Consider the following 20,859-nt stretch of genomic DNA (forward strand, 5'->3'; position numbering starts at 1 on the left):
CCAGGCACTATGAACCCTTCTGGTTGGTCCATGTATATGTCCTCCTCAAGCTCTCCATACAAAAACGCAGTCTTCACATCTAACTGCTCAAGCTCAAGATCATGTGAAGCAACAATACTAAGGAAAGTACGAATTGAACTGTGTTTTACCACTGGAGAGAAAATATCATTGTAGTCAACACCCGGAATTTGACTGTAGCCTTTAGCAACTAACCTTGCCTTATACTTTGGAGGCTCGCTTGGAGATAAACCCTTCTTTCTCTTGAAGATCCATTTGCAGCTGATGGTCTTCTTATTCTTAGGAAAAGGTACAAGCTCCCATGTACTGTTCTTCTCAAGAGACTGCATCTCCTCATGCATAGCAGAAATCCAATTCTCAGTATCACCACAACGAATAGCTTTTTTATAGGTTGCTAGCTCATGAACATTCTCCACCTGTTCAGCACAACTCAAAGCATGGTAAGACAAATTACACTCTTCAATAAGATGCTTAGGAGGTGCAATTGTCCTTTTTGACTTGCGTTGAGCAATAGGTAAATCCTCCTCTAACTGCAAAATAGGAGTTTGCTGAACATCATCATGAGCATCATCCTCAGCAACATCATTATCATGGTCACCATGCTCATCAACAGGCTCCACCTGCACACCTGTATCATCATCAACATGCTCCACCTACATGCGCATACGCTGCAGCTCTTTTTCTGGAACATGATCTGAGGGCAAACTGTCAATAAACATCACAGATTCATTGAAAACAACACTCCTGCTCATAAAAGTCTTTCCTGTTTCCGGGTTCCACAATTTATAGCCTTTGACTCCCAAACTATAACCAAGGAAAAGACACTTAACAGTTCTAGGCTCTAATTTTCCATTATCAACATGAGCATAAGCAGTGCATCCAAAAACTTTCAACTGTGAATAATCAGCAGGCGTATCAGACCATACCTCAATGAGAGTTCTTTTATTTAGTGGAATAGAAGGCAACCTGTTTATCAAGTAACAGGCAGTATTAGCAGCTTCAGCCCAACAATGCTTGCTCATCCTGCATTAGACAGCATGCAACGAGCCTTGGATATGATGGTTCTGTTCATGCGTTCGGCCACACCATTCTGTTGTGGAGTATGGGGTATGGTGTGATGCCTAACAATGCCTTCCGATCTGCAATAATCATTAAATTCACGCGAACAAAATTCTCCACCATTATCAGTACGAAGCCTCCGCTCCGTCAGAAGCCCGGCCTATTTCCTGGAGTAAATTTGGAATAACTCCAACAGGTTAAGCATGATCAAGGCCACAGAAGCGTCTGACAAGTTATTCTTCCTAAGAGTGACAGGGAGGAGAAGAAAACATTTCATACAAAAACTGAAATATCAAGGTAGAACTGTACACAAAATACTGTAGTCTGGGAAGCTGTTGGGTTACAGAGCCAGGATCTAAGTGAGCTTGAAGTGCAATTCACAGAAGAGGAGGTTTCGGCAGTGATAAAAGACATGCAAGCTGATGAAGTCCCTGGGCCAGATGGCTACATTGGTAGATTCCTACAAGCATGTTGAGGGACAATCAAAGGAGAGGTGATGAATACACTGCATTTCTTTCACAGCCAGCACGATCAGCACTTCAAGCAAATCAACACAGCACACGTGATTCTGCTTCTAAAGAAAACAGATGCAAGGGTAGCGGGGGACTACAGGCCCATCAGTCTAACACATTGCATGTCAAAGCTCATATCTAAAATCATGGCGACTAGGCTTGCCAGCTGCCTCAACAATTTGGTATTTAGAGCACAAAGTGCTTTCATCGAAAAAATGTGCATACAGGACAACTTCATGTACACACAAAACTTGATCAAAGAGCTACACAGAGCAAAAATACCAGGCTTATTCCTGAAATTGGACATAGCAAAGGCTTTTGACAGTGTTAGATGGGACTACCTCACTGAAGTGCTACAACAATTTGGCTTCAGACACAAATAGAGGAGCTGGGTGCTAACTCTGTTATCCACAGCCACAACATCTGTGTTGCTAAACGGGTCAAGAGGCCGATGGTTTAAACACCACCAGGGATTAAGACAGGGTGACCCACTGTCGCCAATGTTGTTCATCCTAGCAATGGAACCCCTGCAGAAGCTGCTTGATCTGGCAACAAGAGAAGGGGACCTGACGCCAGTACAACACAGGGCAGCAAAGCTGAGAGTCAGTTTATTCGCCGATGATGCTGCAATCTTCCTAAACCCAATAAAAGAGGAAGTAAAGGTGGTACAAGACATACTACTGGCTTTTGGCTCAGCTTCAGGCCTGATGGTGAACCAAAGACCAACTACATCGAATGGAGTTCGGTGATGAAGGTGAAGCTCCAAGTGCGGCAGATGTGGGATGCGACGTCAACAGCCACGAGGACCGGCGAGCGCTCGTGGCGTTGCTCGCCACAGTTCCAATGGAGATGGCGGCAAACCTCTTGAGGAAGAGGACTGCCAAGGCTGCCTGGGATGCTATCGTTGCGGCCCGAGTTGGCAGCGCCCGCGCCCGCAAGTCCACTCTGCAGAAGCTTCAGCAGGAGTGGGATCATTTGGCTTTCAAGCCGGGCAAGGACATCGACGACTTCGGCCTCCGCCTCTCTAGCCTAATGTAGTGGCTGGAGCAGTACGGCGACGAGGAGAAAGACGTTGCAAAGTTCCTGCACGTTGTTCCGAAGAAGTACTTGCAGCTTACTATCTCCATTGAGATGTTGTTTGACCTCTCAGCGTTGTCGACCGAGGAGCTAATGGGGCAGCTCAAGGTGGTCGACGACCGTAACGAGCCTTCTTCTGGCGGGGATGTCACCACCGGTGGTCAGCTCCACCTCACCGAGGAGAGGTGGCTCACCCGCTAGAGGGAGCGGAAGAAGGGGAGCCTTCTTCCTCGACAGGCAGCTGCAAGCACGGCAAGCTGTGCAAGGCGCCAAGGGCGGCACGTGCGGAGGCCGCCCAAGGTGGCACCGCCGGCGAGCGCAAGCCAGTACAAGGCGACACATGCCATGACTGTGGCAGGACTGGCCACTAGGCTAGGGAGTGTCGCCAGCCGAGGCGCGACCAGGCCCATGTCACGTAGGGTGCAGAGGAGGAGGAGTCGGCTCCGTTCCTGGCTCACGGGAGCATCAAGCTACTTCCAGCGGCATCGGCCACGGCGGCTCTCCTCCACCTCGATGAGCCGCGCGCACACATCTTCCTCAGTGACGGTACCAGTGACGACAAGATCGATGGCTGGTTCCTCGGCAGTGGTGCCACGCACCACATGACCGGGCGCAGGGAGTACTTCATGACCTGAACGTCGACGTACATGGTTCCGTCAAGTTCGGCGACTCTTTGGCCATGGACATCAAGGGCATCAGCTCTGTCGTTCTCGTCGCCAAGACTGGCGAGCACCGACTCCTCACCGGAGTCTTCTACAGCCCGCGTGTTGAGAAACTCAATCATCAGCCTTGGGCAGCTAGATGAGAGTGGCTCGCGCGTGCAGATCGACGGCGGAGTGCTTCGGATCTGGGATCGACGTCAGCGCCTACTCGCCAAGGTGGAGAGAGGGAGCAACTGCCTCTACGTCCTCTATGCGGAGGTAGCGTAGCCACTCTGCCTTGCTGCTTGCCGCGACGACGAGGCTTGGCAGTGGCACAAGCGCTTTGGGCACCTCTACTTCAAGGCCCTGAAGCGGCTTAGCACCAAGGAGATGGTGCGGGGCATGCCGTGCGTCGACCATGTGGAGCAGCTCTATGACACATGCATTGTGACGAAGCAGAAGTGACATCCTTTCGCTCGCCAGATGAGCTTCCGAGCCAAGGAGCGGCTCGAGCTCATGCACAGCAACCTCTGCGGGCTGGTGACGCCGGCTACACCTGGAGGGGGATGCTACTTCCTACTACTCATCGATGACGTCTCCCGGTACATGTGGGTGATCCTCCTTGACACCAAGGGAGCTGTTGTGGATGTCATCAAGCACGTTCAAGCTGCTGCAGAGAATGAGTGCGGCCGCAAGCTGCGCGTGCTGCATACTGACAACATCGGCGAGTTCACGGCGGCTGAGTTCGCGTCGTACTGCGCTGACGAGGGGATTCAGCGCCACTACTCCATGCTGTACACCCCGCAGTAGAACGGCATCGTCGTGTGGCAAAACCAAATGATGGTTGCCATGGCTCGAGCCCTCCTCAAGCAGAGGAGGATGCTAGCCATCTTTTGAGGAGAGGCAGTGCTGACGGCTGTCCACATCCTCAACCGCTCGCGCACCAAGGCTCTTGATGGTATGACACCATATGAGTCTTGGCATGGGTGCAAGCCGGTGGTCCCCCAGCTTCGCGTCTTCGGCTGCCTCGCGTACGTCAAGGAGCTGAGCCACATCAAAGATAGGAGCACCTCAAGGGTGTTCATCGGTTACGCTGAGGGGGTGAACGCCTACCGCATACTCGACCCGGAGACACAGCGTGTGCGCATGGCGTGCGATGTTGTGTTCGACGAAGAGTGAGGTTGGGCGTGGGGCAAGATGGTGGATGACGGCTCGACTCCGACGTACGACGACTTCACTGTCGACTACGTCCACTTTGAGGGAACTGGAGGAGTGGGCAACTCTTTTTTGCTGAGGGTGCCTACCCCAGTCCCTGGGTATCTACCGACTCTGGCAAGTACTACTCCGACTGTGTCAAGCTCTCCACCGCCACTACCACAGCTGGCCACGCCACACTCTCCTACACCGGCAGCTACTTCTCCGGGCATGCCTACACCAGCATCAGCTCACGACGAGCATAGCCTGGTGGAGTTTGCCACTTTGCTCTCTCACGACGAGGACTGCGTCGACCCGTACCACGATGGCAAGCCTCTGAGGTATCGCACCATGGAGGACATTCTTGGTGACTAGCCGGTGCCAAGACTAGTGTCTCACGACTTGGAGGTGGAGTTGTACCTCGCGTATGATGACGGTGAGCCTCGCTCCTTCGCTGAGGCTGAGGGACACGCGGCATAGCGTGCTGCGACAAAGCTGGAGATGGAAGCTGTTGAGAAGAACCAGACTTAGGAGCTAGCTGATTTTCCTCCCGGTCACCACGCGATCACCCTTAAGTGGGTGTACAAGCTGAAGAAGGATGAAGCTGGTGCTATTGTCAAGCACAAGGCTCGCTTGGTGGCACGTGGGTTCGTGCAGCAGGAGAGGGTCGACTTCGATGATGCCTTTGCTCCTGTTGCACGGATGGAGTCCGTGCATCTCCTCCTTGCGCTAGCAGCCCAGGAGGGCTAGCGCATCTACCACATGGATGTCAAGTCGGCGTTTCTCAACGGCGACTTGAAGGATGAGGTCTATGTCCACTAGCTGTTGGGATTCATCATCCCCGGCAAGGAGGATAAGTTGTTGCGCCTGTGCAAGGCCCTGTATGGCTTGCGGTAGGCACCGCGAGCTTGGAATGCCAAGCTACCAGTGGGACAACGGAGGTAATAGCCTGCTGGTGGGTGACTACGTCAAAGATTTGGTGATCACGAGCATCAAGGATGAGGAGGTGGAAGCGTTCAAGAAGAAGATGAAGGCCACCTTCCAGATGAGCGACTTGAGGCCTCTCTCCTTCTACCTAGGGATCGAGGTGCACTAAGATGATTCCGGCATCACACTCCAACAGACTGCCTACGCCAAGCCCATCGTTGAGCTGGGTGAGCTCACCGATTGCAACCCGGCTCTCACTGCGATGGAGGAGAGGCTAAAGCTGAGCCGCGACAGCACGGTTGAGGAGGTGGATGCTACATAGTACCGGTGCCTTGTGGCGAGCCTTCGCTACCTCGCCCACATGCGGCCGAACTTGGTGTTCTCCGTCGGCTACGTCAGTCGGCTCATGCAGCGACCGACGACGGAGCACCAACAGGCTATCAGGAGGATCCTCCGCTATGTTGCGAGGACTCTCGAGTACTGCCTCCACTAATCCAGGTGTCCCGGGGTAGCACACTTCATCGGCTATAGTGATAGCAACCACGCCGGCGACATCAACACCAGCAAGAGTACGAGCAGGATGCTCTTCTCCCTTGGCAAGTGTCTCATTAGCTGGCAGTCGGTTAACCACCAGGTGGTGGCCCTGTCCAGCTGTGAGGCCGAGTATATCGCTGCTTCTTCCGCTTCAACTCAGGCCCTTTGGCAAGGACACTGAAGCAGTGGAGATCAGGGTGGACAACAAGTCTGCTTTGGCTCTGGCAAATAATCCGGCCTTCCACGAGCAAAACAAGCACATCAGAGTGAAGTACCACTTCATCCAAGATTGCTTGGAGGAAGGGAGTGTTAGGAGGAACTACATCAACACTAAGGACCAACTCGCCGACCTCCTCACCAAGTCCCTTGAAAGGATCAAGTTCTACGAACTTTGCTCTAGGATTGGGATGGTCCAGCTGCTGACATGCAAGATTTAGGGGGAGATTGATAGACTAAGTCATGTGTGTGTTGGGTGTGCTATCTATCTATTTATCTATATGCCTATGTGCACTTATCTACTTAGATACTCTTTAGATGGTTTGCTTAGCTTCTAAGCTACCTAACCATGGTTGGCCTATATATGCACCCCAAACTGCCCTTTGTGGTTAATGGAAAAGATCATTTTTGGGCAAACACTGTGACACTGGTTAGTACTAACTTTGGTGCCAATGATCAAAGCCTGGTGAAATGTAAAATCTTGTATAGGTAAATAAATTATTTGTTATCAAGTCGTTTCTGTCTGATTAGTCTGTATTAATTCAATGCTTCAGTGCGATGACGTAAAAAAAGGTTAATTGATAGATTCCAGGTTGTCGGAGCCTATGAGGTGACCTGATTAGTGCAGTTTTTTTGGGGGTTCTACGATAGACTTGGTGTCTTGACTCGCAACTGGATCATTTTTAAATCCATCACAATTTGGAATATAATATGTAACGGCGAAATAAGGCAGAGGAAGTGACCAGTTTTACAGCAGTCAAGAAAATTGAATGCATTGAGTAAAGCACAAATGCACTCCAATCATTGTACTTAGAGAGGGCCAATGAAATTCTTGATGCTGATTGCTGAAGAATTTAATTCAGCTCCATGCAGTTAAGATAAGATGTTGTTTTAATGTTTATTTCTTGCATAATAAGAAACATGAGGGCATTAGACTATACACAAAGAAAAAACTGATCACACCTTCCATTTTGTAGAGGCAGAACCTAACCTATGGTATGGCGACAGCACAAGACTCACGCCAAAGCAAGAAGGAGCTGTGCTTAGTTTGTCGCGCACCTGCAGCTCTGGCATTCCAGCATACATTTGCACCATGAAGAGGTCTAATGTTGTCATGAGACAGATGGTACATTCTGTGCAGCACCTAAGCATGCCAAAACATAACGTGCTGCTGATTGCCTTGTGCCTCTGGTATTGTTTTGTAGGCATTCTCGAGAGAGTTCAGTAAGCGCTACATATTCCCCCGTCTGGGTACCTATGGGTGCGAGACCCAGGTTTTTGCGGGCAACAACCTGTTTGGAAGTAAGCTCAACTTCTCGATGATCCATGGAGAATTAAGGCTTCTTGACGGATGGCCCCTCTTCGTCAAGAACAACTGTATCGAAGCCGGACATGTGTGTGCTTTCATGTTTGAGGAAGAGGAGGTGATCTGTCACTTAGGGTGCTCGTGTTAGGTACCGTGCCACTACCAACAATCTAATTTGTGCTTGTTTCATTGATGAAGTACAGTAGCATTAGATTGAATCGTGGGATGAGAACTAGCAGGCCACATGAATGGCTATCGAAATATTCCATTGGACGTTAATATTGGAAACATCACATGTGGCTAGCTTTTCTCGAAAGGAACAAGTTAAATCAGTAGTACTGTCACAAAATTTGTTGTTTTTAGACTGACGCTCCAGTTTTTGTGCAAATAGGAACTGAATTAGTAATACTGTTTGCATGTACTACCTGATGATGTGACATGTAATTTTCCGACCATCACTGCTGCGATTACCAAATGTTGTCCAAAGAGTGGCTTTTATACTGCTTCCTTGCATTTGTGGTTGGTTTTAATTTAACTAGATATTTGAAATGTTTAAATTATACCCCCATTGTTTTCTTACTAGGCTTATTTCGTTGTTAGGGCAAGGCTTTGCCCAACATCCTTTAATTTCTCATTTGTGATACAAAACTACGATCACAAGATCGAGTCTGCGCCATAAAAAAAATAATGATGAAGTAATTGCTTGTTAAATGTTTGTCCTAGTGAAACAAATAAGCCTTATAAATAAAAATGGAGAGAGTAGTTCTATGTATATGATTCATTTTATTTGTGTAAATATATTTTTCACATTTGAGATTTTTAAAGCGTTTTGGTTTTGAAACTGAAGAGTTGACAATAATCTGATCCCATGATTGTTTGTCATGCAAGTCATATTTACTATATTTGCTACAAACCAAAGGCTGCTAAAACGGACATTTGGTATTTTATACTTAATCAATCTTCTCCCTCTTGAACATCATGAAAGTATTTGTCTGGCCATCAGGTCTTCACCTTTCAGCCCATTGTCATGCATTCTAACTGAAACACATTTGCAAGGACATTCCCATGACGAATCACTACAACTCGATCTGGGACAGCAAGAAACGTAAAATCTGGCACTGACACAAAACAGTACAGAACTGAAGACGCAAAATAGTCACTCGTATAAGTTACATAGATAGTACAAGCATCCCAAGCACGAACACGGTTCTTGACATTTGGCCACAGCTCAATAGCAACAACACACAGGCATGACAACCGTGGGTACTTGATTACAAGAACAATGGCAGTATAAAATGTATGTCCCACCACCAACCACCTCGTTGCTCTTCTGCGATGGTTGGAGGCAGCGGGCTTGCTCTATTGCTCAATTGCTCAGAGAGGAAGCCCGCAGAAGGGACTTTGGAGAAGCTGGTACAACGGGGCAAGATTCTGGTACAACAATGGATGTTGATGATGGAGCAGGTTTAGGTGTAGCTGGAGTGGATGCACGACCAACACTTGATCCAGTACGGGGTAATACTTGTGTAGGGTACACTTCGGTGACCTCTTCGATGCCTTCGTCTACATATATGACATCCTGCATAGTCAATTGGTGGTACTCGACTATTTCTCGCAGGAATCTGTTTTCTCGAGCATATACAGAGTTCTCATGTGCTAGCCGTGCCTTCTCTGCTAATAGCGTCTCTAACTGGAGGCGGATCTGCAAAAGCAATGAACAATGTATGGTCAACCACAGTAGCAGGTCGACTTAGAACCCTGTCCATTAAGTTAGACATATAAGTTCATATTAAACTTTACAAATGCTACTTCTCTAGTCGCAAAATTTCTACAAAGCAATTTCGAACCAGATTATTATTTGAAAGTTTTACAAAACCATTCTATAAGCCACCATCATTTCCAGTGTGCTTAACACGCCAGGCCCACTTGTTGATCACACAAACCTATCGTGTTTCTTTTTATTTTTCATGGGGGTAGCTGCTATTCAAAATAACTGATAAATAAATGTATTGCCTGCCAGTGCCAGGAGGGGCCAAATCAAAGTGATATTTTGTTATTCGTGTTCCACCTTATGTTCCAAAACTACTTGGTCTATGAACTCGTTGCCTAAAAAGATGCGGTATATGGTAGCTATACTCAAACTGTGCATGGTTCTTTGGTAAACATTACACAATGGGTTTCTTTTGCTAGGTGATATAGAAGAAGTTTAATCATATAACAATTATGAACCACAAGTTTGCGTGAAATGTAATTAGACCGAACATGGATAAAATTCTCTATATGTATTTTATTGAGCAGAGCCAAGAGAAAAAAAAGCTTCTAGGGACTAATTGTTGGTTCAATAATTTCATTAAAGCTAAGTGGAGCAAACATCTAAAGTACATAGTCACACAAAGTTAATAGCTGTTTCGCATGAACCCATATTGTCTTCATGAATATTGCTAAAAGCTAAATCTGTTAAAAAGTACATGGCATATTTTTGTTTCCTTAGGACAATGCTTTGACTAAAAATTACTCCATTACCATGTTGTGATACGAACCGTAAGTACTTTTGAATTGAAATCTAATAACATCAGTTTTGTATTCCAAAAATTATGTATAGAGAATTAGTGGTCAAAGTCTTGTCCTAATGTAACAAAATATGCCGTATAATTTTGTACGGAGGAAGTACTACTACTTGAAAAAAAATAGTTGGTGGCAAAATGCTGAAAACATGACTTTAAACCGGCTCAACGAATTGATTCAAATTTGAACAAGGAGGGTGACAGCAAATAAGGCTGTGATGCAAATACAAGCACATGATTACACGACTACACATGCATCTGCAAGGCTCATTTAGGCAAGTGGCAAAGCTGAAGGCACAGTGTAGCCTGAGCAGAGTTGTAGCTAAGGTGCAGGCCCAGCTGGGATCTCTAAAGGGGCTATGACAAAGCTAATGGGTTGCACAGAGCTGCTGGCTGTGTACTGACTGATTCAACAGATAAGGCCAAAGCAAGTTTAATTCATTGCGAACTATGAGCAACTAGTACTAGTAGTTAGGATTTTTGAAGTCTGAAATCATGTAGCTTCAGAGTAAAACCCTCTCTTGGCTAGGAACTATGAGAAACAGCATGAGAATTGGAAAGCTCCTTGACTCCTTCCATAACAAAGCATAAATTGAACATGTAATTTATGATACTCAAGGAAGTTGCACCCAGTGTTGAGATAATTTCCTAATGATTATCAATAGCCACTAAGTTTTCTTAAAAGAACTGGACAACAACGTAAGAAAATAAATAGGCTATAGTACTTTAGTAGGAATTTAAAATGTGGATGGAGTAGCCAAAATACATTTCTAGAGACAATTTAAGCAATCAATAATCCTAATGATTTTTTTAAGTTTCTTGTTTTTTCTCCAAAGAAAGACTAACCAGATCATCATCTTCTGGATTATCACCCTTGTCATAACTTTCTCGCAGCATTTTATTCTCTTCTTCAAGCTGAGCACAACGTTCTTTTGCAAATGCCAAATCTGCCTTCACTGTTTTCAGCTCGCGCAATAGCAACTTTGCTTTTGCAGCCATGGCATTCGCAACCTGTATGGGTAAAAGATGGAGACATTAATTCAGTCATACCTAAAAAGATGGCACAATGAGAGCCAAATTTACTGTTATCAAGCAAATGAAAATTATTGTGTTCCTTGTCCCAGCCAAGCAAAATAAATTTGGCATTTTTTCGTACTGTGGATTCGAACATGCTAAATGGAGCACTGAAGCAACATATCTAGTGACACATATTTGCCACCTTACGTCGCGAGATGCCTTCAACTGAGTTTCATGGTCAAGCGGATTTTGAGGAAGATATCTTTGAGTAAGTTTGTGACCAGCTTCTCCTTGTGTATTTGAAACGGTTCCTTTTCTTCTTACGTTCAGTTTACGTGTCTCCTGAATAATGTCGGCTGTTTTATTCTCTACAATGGTCCGACCTTCCTGACAAAATACAGTACACAGCATGAATCAACAACAGGATCTGACATAACATAAGGATATTTTAATCATAAATCTAGTCAAGAAAAAAATTCACAACTAACAACTTTGTTGACATTGCATTTGTAGGAAATAAAACAACATGGTAAAGATATATAACTTTAACTAATTCTCAGTGCAGATAGAATGTCAACAACAAAAAGTGGTGTAACCAAAGGATAAATCAACCCACAAATGCAACCAAACAATCACAAGTAATAAGCTTGGTGACACTTGCTATAGCAGGAAATAGACCAACTATGGAGCAAAAGAAAAGGAAAAGCAAGGAATTTCCTTTCCCACATATTACACTGGATATGCAACATTTTATCAATTCTTGGTGCAGAATAACGTTGATCTTGTGAAACATAGAATCGACACTAATGTATCTACTTTCAGGTTATTCTTTTTTGGGTAAACGGAAGAAAAATTGATACAGCAACTTACTTCAAGTGCGTTTTTTATTGTGCCTCCAATATAGTTAAGGGAGGAAGTTATGGCCTCAGATCTCTTCTGAGATGGAGGTGTCTCAGATTTCCATGTCTCTCCTGGCAATTGCTGTGAACGTGGATGCTGCAGCATCATGAGAAACATCAGTGTCCCACATGAACATCTCAAAAAGGAACTAAGTTTAATGATGACGGTGGTTGGCAGTGAATCAGAAACAAAGATTTACAGAGTAAAGCATGATTGTAACTAAAATATATAGCTCTTCATCGTAGTAATTGAAAGCACTGCCACTGTCAAGCTTGAAAGCAGAAATTGAAAGCTTAGACTGTACTACTAGATCTATTAAAGTAACCATCGGTACAGATATGAAGTAGCTTCAATTACATGACAAGGAGTTTAACTTAAATTTAGCACCCAAGTGATCAATTAAGGCAAACATAATGGCAGGAGGATTACAGATCCCCACCTGGACACCGACTGACGCACCATCTCTCAGTGACTGCTGCCCCGCTGGCGATTCGTGCTGCCCCGGGGAGCCATCCTCGTCAAGAAGCGACTTTGCCTTCCGCGCAAGGGCACCCCAGAATCCGTACTTGGCCTCGTTCAAGCTCTTCATGGACGTGTATTCATAGGCCGAAGAATCCTATACCGGAACGAAAACAAACATCAGTCCTGAACACTAGACAAACAGTTTGCCCACTTGGGGGAGCCCCAAGACACGAATAGCAGCAGTTTTCAGCGACGAGCTGGGAAAGTCGTGCAACAGTCGGTCAATCCTACTCGAATTTGATGGTTCTACGCCTAGGCAAAAAATGATCCGTTCGCCTGACCGAACTACCAATCAAGAATTCCGAGAACCCCCTTCGTCGCTGTGGCTGCCAGATCCGACCCCAGCGCATCTAGAGGCGAAACCGCAGAGGAATAAGCGAGAGAAAAGGGGCGCGGCGCGGCTTACCGGGGACGGGGTGGAGACGGAGGGCTCGTGGTGGCTCCGGCGGGCGGCCGCCGAGGCCGAGGAGGAGTAGGCGGAGGCGATGGAGGAGGCGTCCCGGTGCGCGGCGGAGGCGCGCATGGCCTGCGCGGCGAGGGAGTCCGGGGAGGCGGGGCCCACGGACGGCGGGTGGTGGTGCTCGAAGGAGGGCGGCGGCTGGGGCTGGGGCTTCCGGCGGTAGGCCATCGCGGCGGCGAGGCAGGCCCGCGCGGTGGTAGGCGGTCGCCGGGGCGGTGCGCGCGTTCCTATGCCAGCGGTGTGGCGAGATGAGACGCGTCGTCAGGTACGGCGTGGACTCGAGGCACCACTGCAGCGCAGAGTGCAGACGGGATGGAGTTGGGTTGGACTCGAACTCGATCCGAGGCGCAGGAGCAACTGGCTCGTTCACGTGGCCCCTCGCGCCTCGCGGTCTTCGCGTTCGCACACACACGCAGCCGCTGCCCGGTGGAGTGATTCGACTCGGCAAATTCTTTATAAGGAGATTTTTTATAATTAGTTATATTTATGCTGAGGCTAATCTCAACGCATAGTGTATTGCACAAGTTACAAGACTAAGAACTTAATAATTATACTTGTTACTAGGATCGTGCCCGTGCTTTGCTACAGACAATAAAACATATTGCAATACCCGTTGAAAATAAGTATAATTATGAAACAATTAGGAGAATTCATATTGGTAGGTAAGCAGTATATATATCTTGATGAGCATTCAATCTTGTTCAAAATATCATTGGTAGGGAAGTAGTATATACCATATATCTTTATGAGATATTCTGTTTTGATAGAACACTTTTGCAGAACCTACGTCCCTGCATTACATAGCTGGAGATTATTACATAGTAAAAGTGCAATACTGTGTGTAAACAAGTATTACTACTGTTGGGCAAATTTGGTGTACATTGAATTGGATTGTTGCTCATTCCCAAGTTGAAAAGCTTTATCATAGACACACCAGATAAAGCTACCACTCGGTAAACAAGAGTCATTCAATAATATTAAACTCGGAAAGCCATCACATATCAATTCGTCCACAGTTTATTGGAATGTCCAAGTATGCAAGCTGATAAAAGAAATAATAGAGGCAAACTTAAGTATGCAAGCTGATATTACCAAAAGAATTAATTATACAATGATACTCCTCAATACCGAGACTGAAAAAAATTGTATTTTTTTCATATGGAAAATAATGCTCCCTAGCTGTATCAAATACCATGTTAAATCAGAATAAAATTAGAAACTCTTTTATGTTCTTCTCAAGTGGCATTGATTTGCGCATCATAACTCTTTTAAATGCTGCACTTCACACCTGTTACTTTTGACTTTTGTTAGTCCTAAGTCATGCCTGCACAACACATCTGAAATTTGTTGCGATCCGGAATTATATTCTTACTGCTTGATTCATCTTTGGTGCCGTGCAATCAATTATCTCATACTGTGAGTGCTAGCAATAGGAACTTAGAAAAGTGAAGTATCCATCCACTGACCAAAGTAGTAATAGTGATCACCATGCATCCTAAACTCTATTCTTGACATCTGCAACTAATATATAGAAAACAAAGAAAATAGTGCCAAATAGAACCCACCCATATCAGGTTTGGTTCTGGCGCTTGCTTGACAATTTCTTCAACCATAGATTAAAAATCTTCAAAATCATAACTCTGAAAAGGTAAATACCTAAAAAAAACTGCAAGAGAGTGAATCCAACTACCCATTCGTAAGAAACACAAGTATATTATAATTTTATTTTATTTGTTCTACAGTTAACAATGGCTTTTTTGGTTGAATTAAATATACATAGCAGACACCCTTTTAGTGAATTTTGACCGCTATGGGATAGTGGGATCCTCAATATTTGTACATGTACTAGTTAATTGGTATGTTCAATTTGCAAAAAAAATACAAATATCCAAGATAGCAAAAACTCACGGTATTTTTGAGATCTTTGAGCCCAAACAATGTTCCAAAGGAATCTAACACATGTATCTTACGCCTTCGCGCATTCACTACAGCAAGATACCAGTGTGTATCTTTTATATTTATTGGTAAGAACAGCTATCAAGTATTAAAAACGTAATGTCAATCACGGAACGGATATTGGGTAATTGAATTATATATCATAATGTTGAAATAATAGTTACCATATCATGTTGCAAGTATGATAATACCATTTCAGCCAACCGTGGAACTTCTGAAGAACCACAGGGGGATAGTGATCCTCCATGTTCCGTTTTTGTTCACCATCCCCCTTCATTAACTCAGTCATACTTGTATTTTCTAGGTAGCATGTATCACCTGGCCTATTTATCATATTATGTTGAGTCCGCAATAGGTGGATATATGCATTTATGACCTGCAAAAAATCAACCATGAATAATTTCTCAATATAAAAAAGATTTTTGTTGCTATAAGTTTATACTCGGGGTTATTACCTCGTCATACAGGTATCCATTTCGACAAAATAAGCACTCCATTTGATTCCTATTCACCGGGACATCATTGATGAGTACAAGCTCTTCCCTACCTGGTTCAGCTGAGATCTTTTTAGCACCATCAATGAAGGCATGATCATTGACAGTACATTCATAACCTGAAATAATCATAATATTTGAGGATAAAGATCATCGCACCTAATAAATGTTATTAAAATATATCTAATGAGCAACCTGATATATGAACGAAACATAAACTGAACAAACATATTTTGGTTTAGGGAAACAAATAACCTTGTAGTCTCAAATAAAATTCAGCATACATCAGGTAACAACAAACATCCCATCAATAAATTAATAATGTTGAAGTCACTACCCTACTGCAGCCAATTCAAAAGTTGAAATAGGATTCTTTCCTTGTTCCGGAAGAGCACTCCAATGATACACATAATAAGTAACGTGTTTCTGAACATGAGGTATTTCTGGTTCAGCAAGGGGTATAATTTGTGGATGAAGTTGTAGGTAAATTAATAATTAGTGTGCCTAAACTCATATCAATGAGGTCAGTTAGATAACGAACCTATTGAGGTTTAGTTAGGCACACATTCATCATATGTTAGCACCAGAACCATGGATTGGATCAATAAGGTTCCTAGAAGTAGGAACGGAACTTTGTACTTAACTGTATTTCCAAACACTGAAAAAAGGTGATCTGCATTTAGTTGTCTTCGTTTCACTTGAATGAATCACACTTATGGCTAGCGAAAGAAACATTTTTCATGGCCTAACCTCTTGCACATAATAAACAAAGCATCTGACACGAAGGAAGGGTGCAGAAGTAGGAAAAGGGTAGGTACAATCAGGTACAAACATTAAATGTTTCTTGAAGTATGTAATCTGTATAATATGCAAAGAGGCCCACATCTTGCAGGGACAAATAGGAAGGGTCGGCATCCATGGAAATTAGGAAGGGGTCGGCATCTTTATTTTTTCAGAAAAAGAGAAGGAGGGAAAACAGATGTCACCAGCAGCAACAATGGTGCTGGCACATCAGTGTACCCATCCATCTGTTGATCAGGAACCTCCCCGCATCAGCAGAAAAAACAAATGAATAATGGATTGGGCATTGCTCGACGACGTGAACCAATAACGTGCACGAACCTGTTTTCAAACCAATAACATGGACTGGGGTTCACAATATATACAAAGGATGAGGTCATGCATTAATAACTGGATCTGATGAGAAATTCCTACAAGGAATCATCATTTTCTAGGATATCCTTGAAGATATAGAAGGAAATACTGCCACCATGCCCAGATATATAGTCTTTGTAAGAGGGAATGTAGCTGCCTTCACAAGAACAGTGAGGAGAATGACTCGTCAATCTCAGAGACCACTACAAAGGCCATGTTCTACAAAAGAATTAGTAGCCTAATGAAATGGACCACAAGACTAAACTAGCATCACCTGACAACAAGCTTCATTAAAATACCTATTCTACATCAGGGTGAGAGACCACTACAAAGGCCATGTTCTAAAACACGTTATTACCAACAATGAATGCCAGATCTCAGGAATAAAATAAGCAGAGAATGACCATATTGCAATACCTTTGGTGGCGATGGCTATTGAGGGCGGTGGCGGGTCGTCGATGGAAGACGGAGGCGGGACGGCGAGCAATCGCCCACGGTGGAGAGGCGCGGCTCAGTGGCGGATCGGGTGTCCGAGGCGGGAGGGCCAGTGAGGCGGTGGCGTGGCCGGTGGAGCGAGCGATGGTGAGGCGGCGGCGTGCTAGATGCGACGCGTCGTGCTAGCCGGAGCCGGCGGCACGCAGGAGGCGGTCCAGGGCGAGGAGGAGCGTACCGGAGGGGCGGCGCGGAAGGGGTGGTGGCAGCGGGCAACGCGGGACCAGATGGCGCTCCGGGGGTGGCGGCTGTGGGAGGCGACAGGAGGGCTCGGGGACGCAGGCGACGCGCAGCGAGAGGAATGGATCTTACTTGCGATTCAATCGCGGACGATGGAGAAACAGTATGGCGCGGGATGAAGGATGACGGAGGAAAAGACTCGGACGAAGGCGACGAGCAGAGAGAGAGGAAGGGCCCAGATTCTTGCGATCCAATTGGGGACGGCTGTAAAAGAGTAAAGCGCGGGACGAAGGTTTGACGGAGGAAAAGACGTACGAAAAAAAGTCTTACTTTTGCTTTTTTTAGAGTAGAGATGTGTCATGGAGACGTTCGGACATGTTTGGAACTCTTGCCAGTCTCGCCTTATGTCGCCCAGCTTGCTTGGCTTTGCTCAGCAAAGCAACGCAAGATTGCTTGTTGTGTTTGGTTTCCTTGCCGTCTGAACTCTCTCATGGTCAACCAAACCGGTAGGTCATTGGCACATATAGAGGGACCGGAAGGTGGAGAGAGAGAAATTGAAAGACAAAGAAAATAGAGCATGCATCTTCATAGGCGGCGGCAAGGAGCTCAGAAGTAAGGGAGTATCCCTGCTAAATTTTAGCATCTGTCACATCGGATGTTTGATACTAATTAGGAGTATTAAACATAATTTAATTATAAAACTAATTGCACAGATGGAGTCTAATTCGCGAGATGAATCTATTAAGCCTAATTAGTACATGATTTGATAATGTGGTGCTACAGTAACCATTTGTAATGATGGATTAATTAGCCTTAATAGATTTATCTTGCGAATTAGACTCCATCTGTGCAATTAGTTTTATAATTAGCTCATATTTAATCTTTCTAATTAGTATCCAAATATCCGATGTGATCCTACTAAAGTTTAGCACCTCATATCCAAACGCTCCTAAAACAAGCACAACGATGAGGGGTGCCCTTCCCCCTCAGCGCCAGCAGGGGACCCAACTTGTTGATCGACAGGCCAAACTACAAGGCATCAAATCTGTGGTCTTCATGCGCTAAGCTAATCCATTGAACGTGGAGTGGCTTGATTCAGCAGGGAGAGCTCGACTTGGTTGTTCGGAGGCGCCGAACTCACCGATCTATCTAGAGGATTCGATAACAGCGAGTTCGCTTCTAGCATCAAGGATTTAATTCGGACGGGGCAGCTTCAATTTGGACGCGGCATAGTACCTGCCGGAGAGGAGGAGCGCGAGCAAGCCGACCTTGCCCATCCGGGAGAGCAGATTTCACTCACCCATGCGGGCAAGGATTTCCTTGCTGGGTTGAGCCAGCTTGCTCGGCAAAGCAAGGATTTTTGTGCGTACCAGACGACTGACCTCGCTGGGCAAGATAAAACAGTATTTGGTAAAATAACCAAACGTGCCGGAAATCCCTCTCATGTGATGAAAGTCTCCCCTCATCTCTCCTCATAACTATATTGCCACATCAGCAAATTAGCCTAATAAAGTAGAACAAGAAAACACAAACTAAGTCCCGATTGCACACCTACAACAGAGAAACAAGGGAGACGTATCGTTGTGTATGATCTTAATGTTAGGAAACGCGGTATGCTACTCGCTAGTACACAAAAATAACCACGTAAATAGGATCACTTGCGAGTAGATGGTCATAGATTATACCTTCGCTCGTCGCGCGTCGCAGTGGAAGTCTTAATAAAGCGCGAGTGGTCGATTCGATCGACGTCGAGGAAGTAGTCGTACAATCTGACGAAGTGCGCAACCGAGCGACACCTCTACAACAGTCCACACATACGGGATGGGATGACGAACCGGAGCGTGCTAGCACTCCATGACACGTACTCGGAGATCCCCACGATCAACCTTTGATCCGGGAGGGAGGACTGCAGCAGCACACCAAGCAGGTGCATGCGGCGGCGGCAGCGCACCAGGTAGTGCGTACGGCAAGGTGCAGGTGGATTAGCCCTAGGATTAATCACTTCTTTGGTCGGTGATTAGATATATAATGCTTGCTTAATGGGCCAGCACGTTCTTATTTGGCCAGGCCCTCTTGGGCATATCCAACAGTCTCCCACTTGCACAAGAGTTAATTATGCAAGTATTCATGTGTTCCAATCCCTTAAGTGTGTGATCTCATAGGTTCATGCAACCAATGGACATGACTCGGAAACCATTTTCGATCAATAGTTAGCATTGGCCAAGGCGTACTGACTCCCGAAGGTTCATGAAGATCATATCTTGCATAACATGTAACACTCACCAATATTTTATCCATCCGCCACACGACACCTAGCCAAGTATAAGGCGAGTGAAGTGCTACCCTTATTCTTAGCCATTTCTCGCTCAGTGAAGAACTTTTCTGATCGACTAACCTTTAGTCGAGGCATGGCCATGCGCTTTTAGTTCATCACATCGATAGGACCCAGAGGAGTCTCTCCCCTGAAACAGGAGGGGCAGATTCCTTCTTGAATCGGTACACCCTGCGACTTGCTTCAACCACATCTGAAAGCTGCTTTTATAACTACCCAGTTACGGAATAGCGTTTAGCAACCCCAAAATGCGCTGCTCCACAATCCGGGACTCTGCACCGATCTCAAGTCAAAGGACATAATATGTGTGTCGTTACGAGACTCACCGATAGCAGTGTATTCGTGGTGTCTCATAGTGGGTCTATCCGGCACCGTGTTCCTAACACATGTCTACATTGCTGGCGCAATATCCCATATTGCCATGACCTGTGAAACAAGATCATCCACCCAACACATGTACTAGCTTATCTCTACGTCACAGTCCCGCATGACGGATGGAAGCTGAGGATCATTTTTAGTACAATGTCAATATTGTATCATGGAGTTTGACTAACGAATCACGTATTCGCTAATCATATACAATGACAAAGTCATGGAACATATCACTGAAAAGTGCAGATTACAAATATTGACATGATGTCATCATCTTATAACTACCTTTATGGAATACATCATCATAAGCCTCCCACTAGTGCTAGTCTGTTATGCCAGCATCTCATGCTCATTGACTTCGTATGCATGTCATGCTTTGCTTGTGGGAGTGGCTTAGTCAACGGACCTGCAATGTTCAGGTCGGTATGCACCTTGCATATCTTCATATCTCCTCGATTGAAGATTTCTCGAATCAGGTGATACCGCCATAGTATGTGTTTGGACTTCTGGTGCGACCTAGGCTCCTTTGCCTGTGCGATAGCACCATTATTGTCACAATAGAGGTCTATCGGACAAGCAACTAGGGACCACGCTCAACTCAAAAATAAATTTTCTGATCCATACAGCTTCCTTTGCAGCTTCCGAAGCTGCAATATACTCGGCTTCTGTTGTTGAATCTGCAACTGTCTCTTGCTTGGAACTTTTCCAGCTCACTGCCCCATCATTAAGCAGAAGACATATCCTGATTGAGATTTGCTATCATTCTGGTCAGTTTGGAAGCTAGCATCGATGTAACCATTTACAATGAGCTCCTCCGAACCTCCATAGATTAGGAACATATCCTTAGTTCTTCGAAAGTACTTAAGGATATTTTTTTACTGCAACCCAGTAACTATCACCTGAGTTGGATTGGTACCTGCTCGTAACACTT

General features: G+C 45.4%; 1 protein-coding gene across 1 annotated transcript; it reads right to left on the reverse strand.

Moving 5' to 3' along the window:
• Positions 1-8,624: 8,624 nt before the first annotated feature.
• On the reverse strand, positions 8,625-13,248 carry LOC117850775 (uncharacterized). The gene is made up of 6 exons (XM_034732641.2): positions 12,894-13,248; positions 12,405-12,581; positions 11,936-12,061; positions 11,273-11,452; positions 10,895-11,059; positions 8,625-9,186 (listed from the first exon to the last, which is right to left on the reverse strand). Exons 1-6 carry the CDS (start codon positions 13,113-13,115, stop codon positions 8,851-8,853), a joined length of 1,206 nt encoding a protein of 401 aa, XP_034588532.1. The 5' UTR covers positions 13,116-13,248; the 3' UTR covers positions 8,625-8,850.
• Positions 13,249-20,859: the final 7,611 nt, after the last annotated feature.

This window comes from Setaria viridis, chromosome 3 (assembly GCF_005286985.2).
Source record: "Setaria viridis chromosome 3, Setaria_viridis_v4.0, whole genome shotgun sequence".
NCBI classification, from domain to species: Eukaryota; Viridiplantae; Streptophyta; class Magnoliopsida; order Poales; family Poaceae; genus Setaria; species Setaria viridis.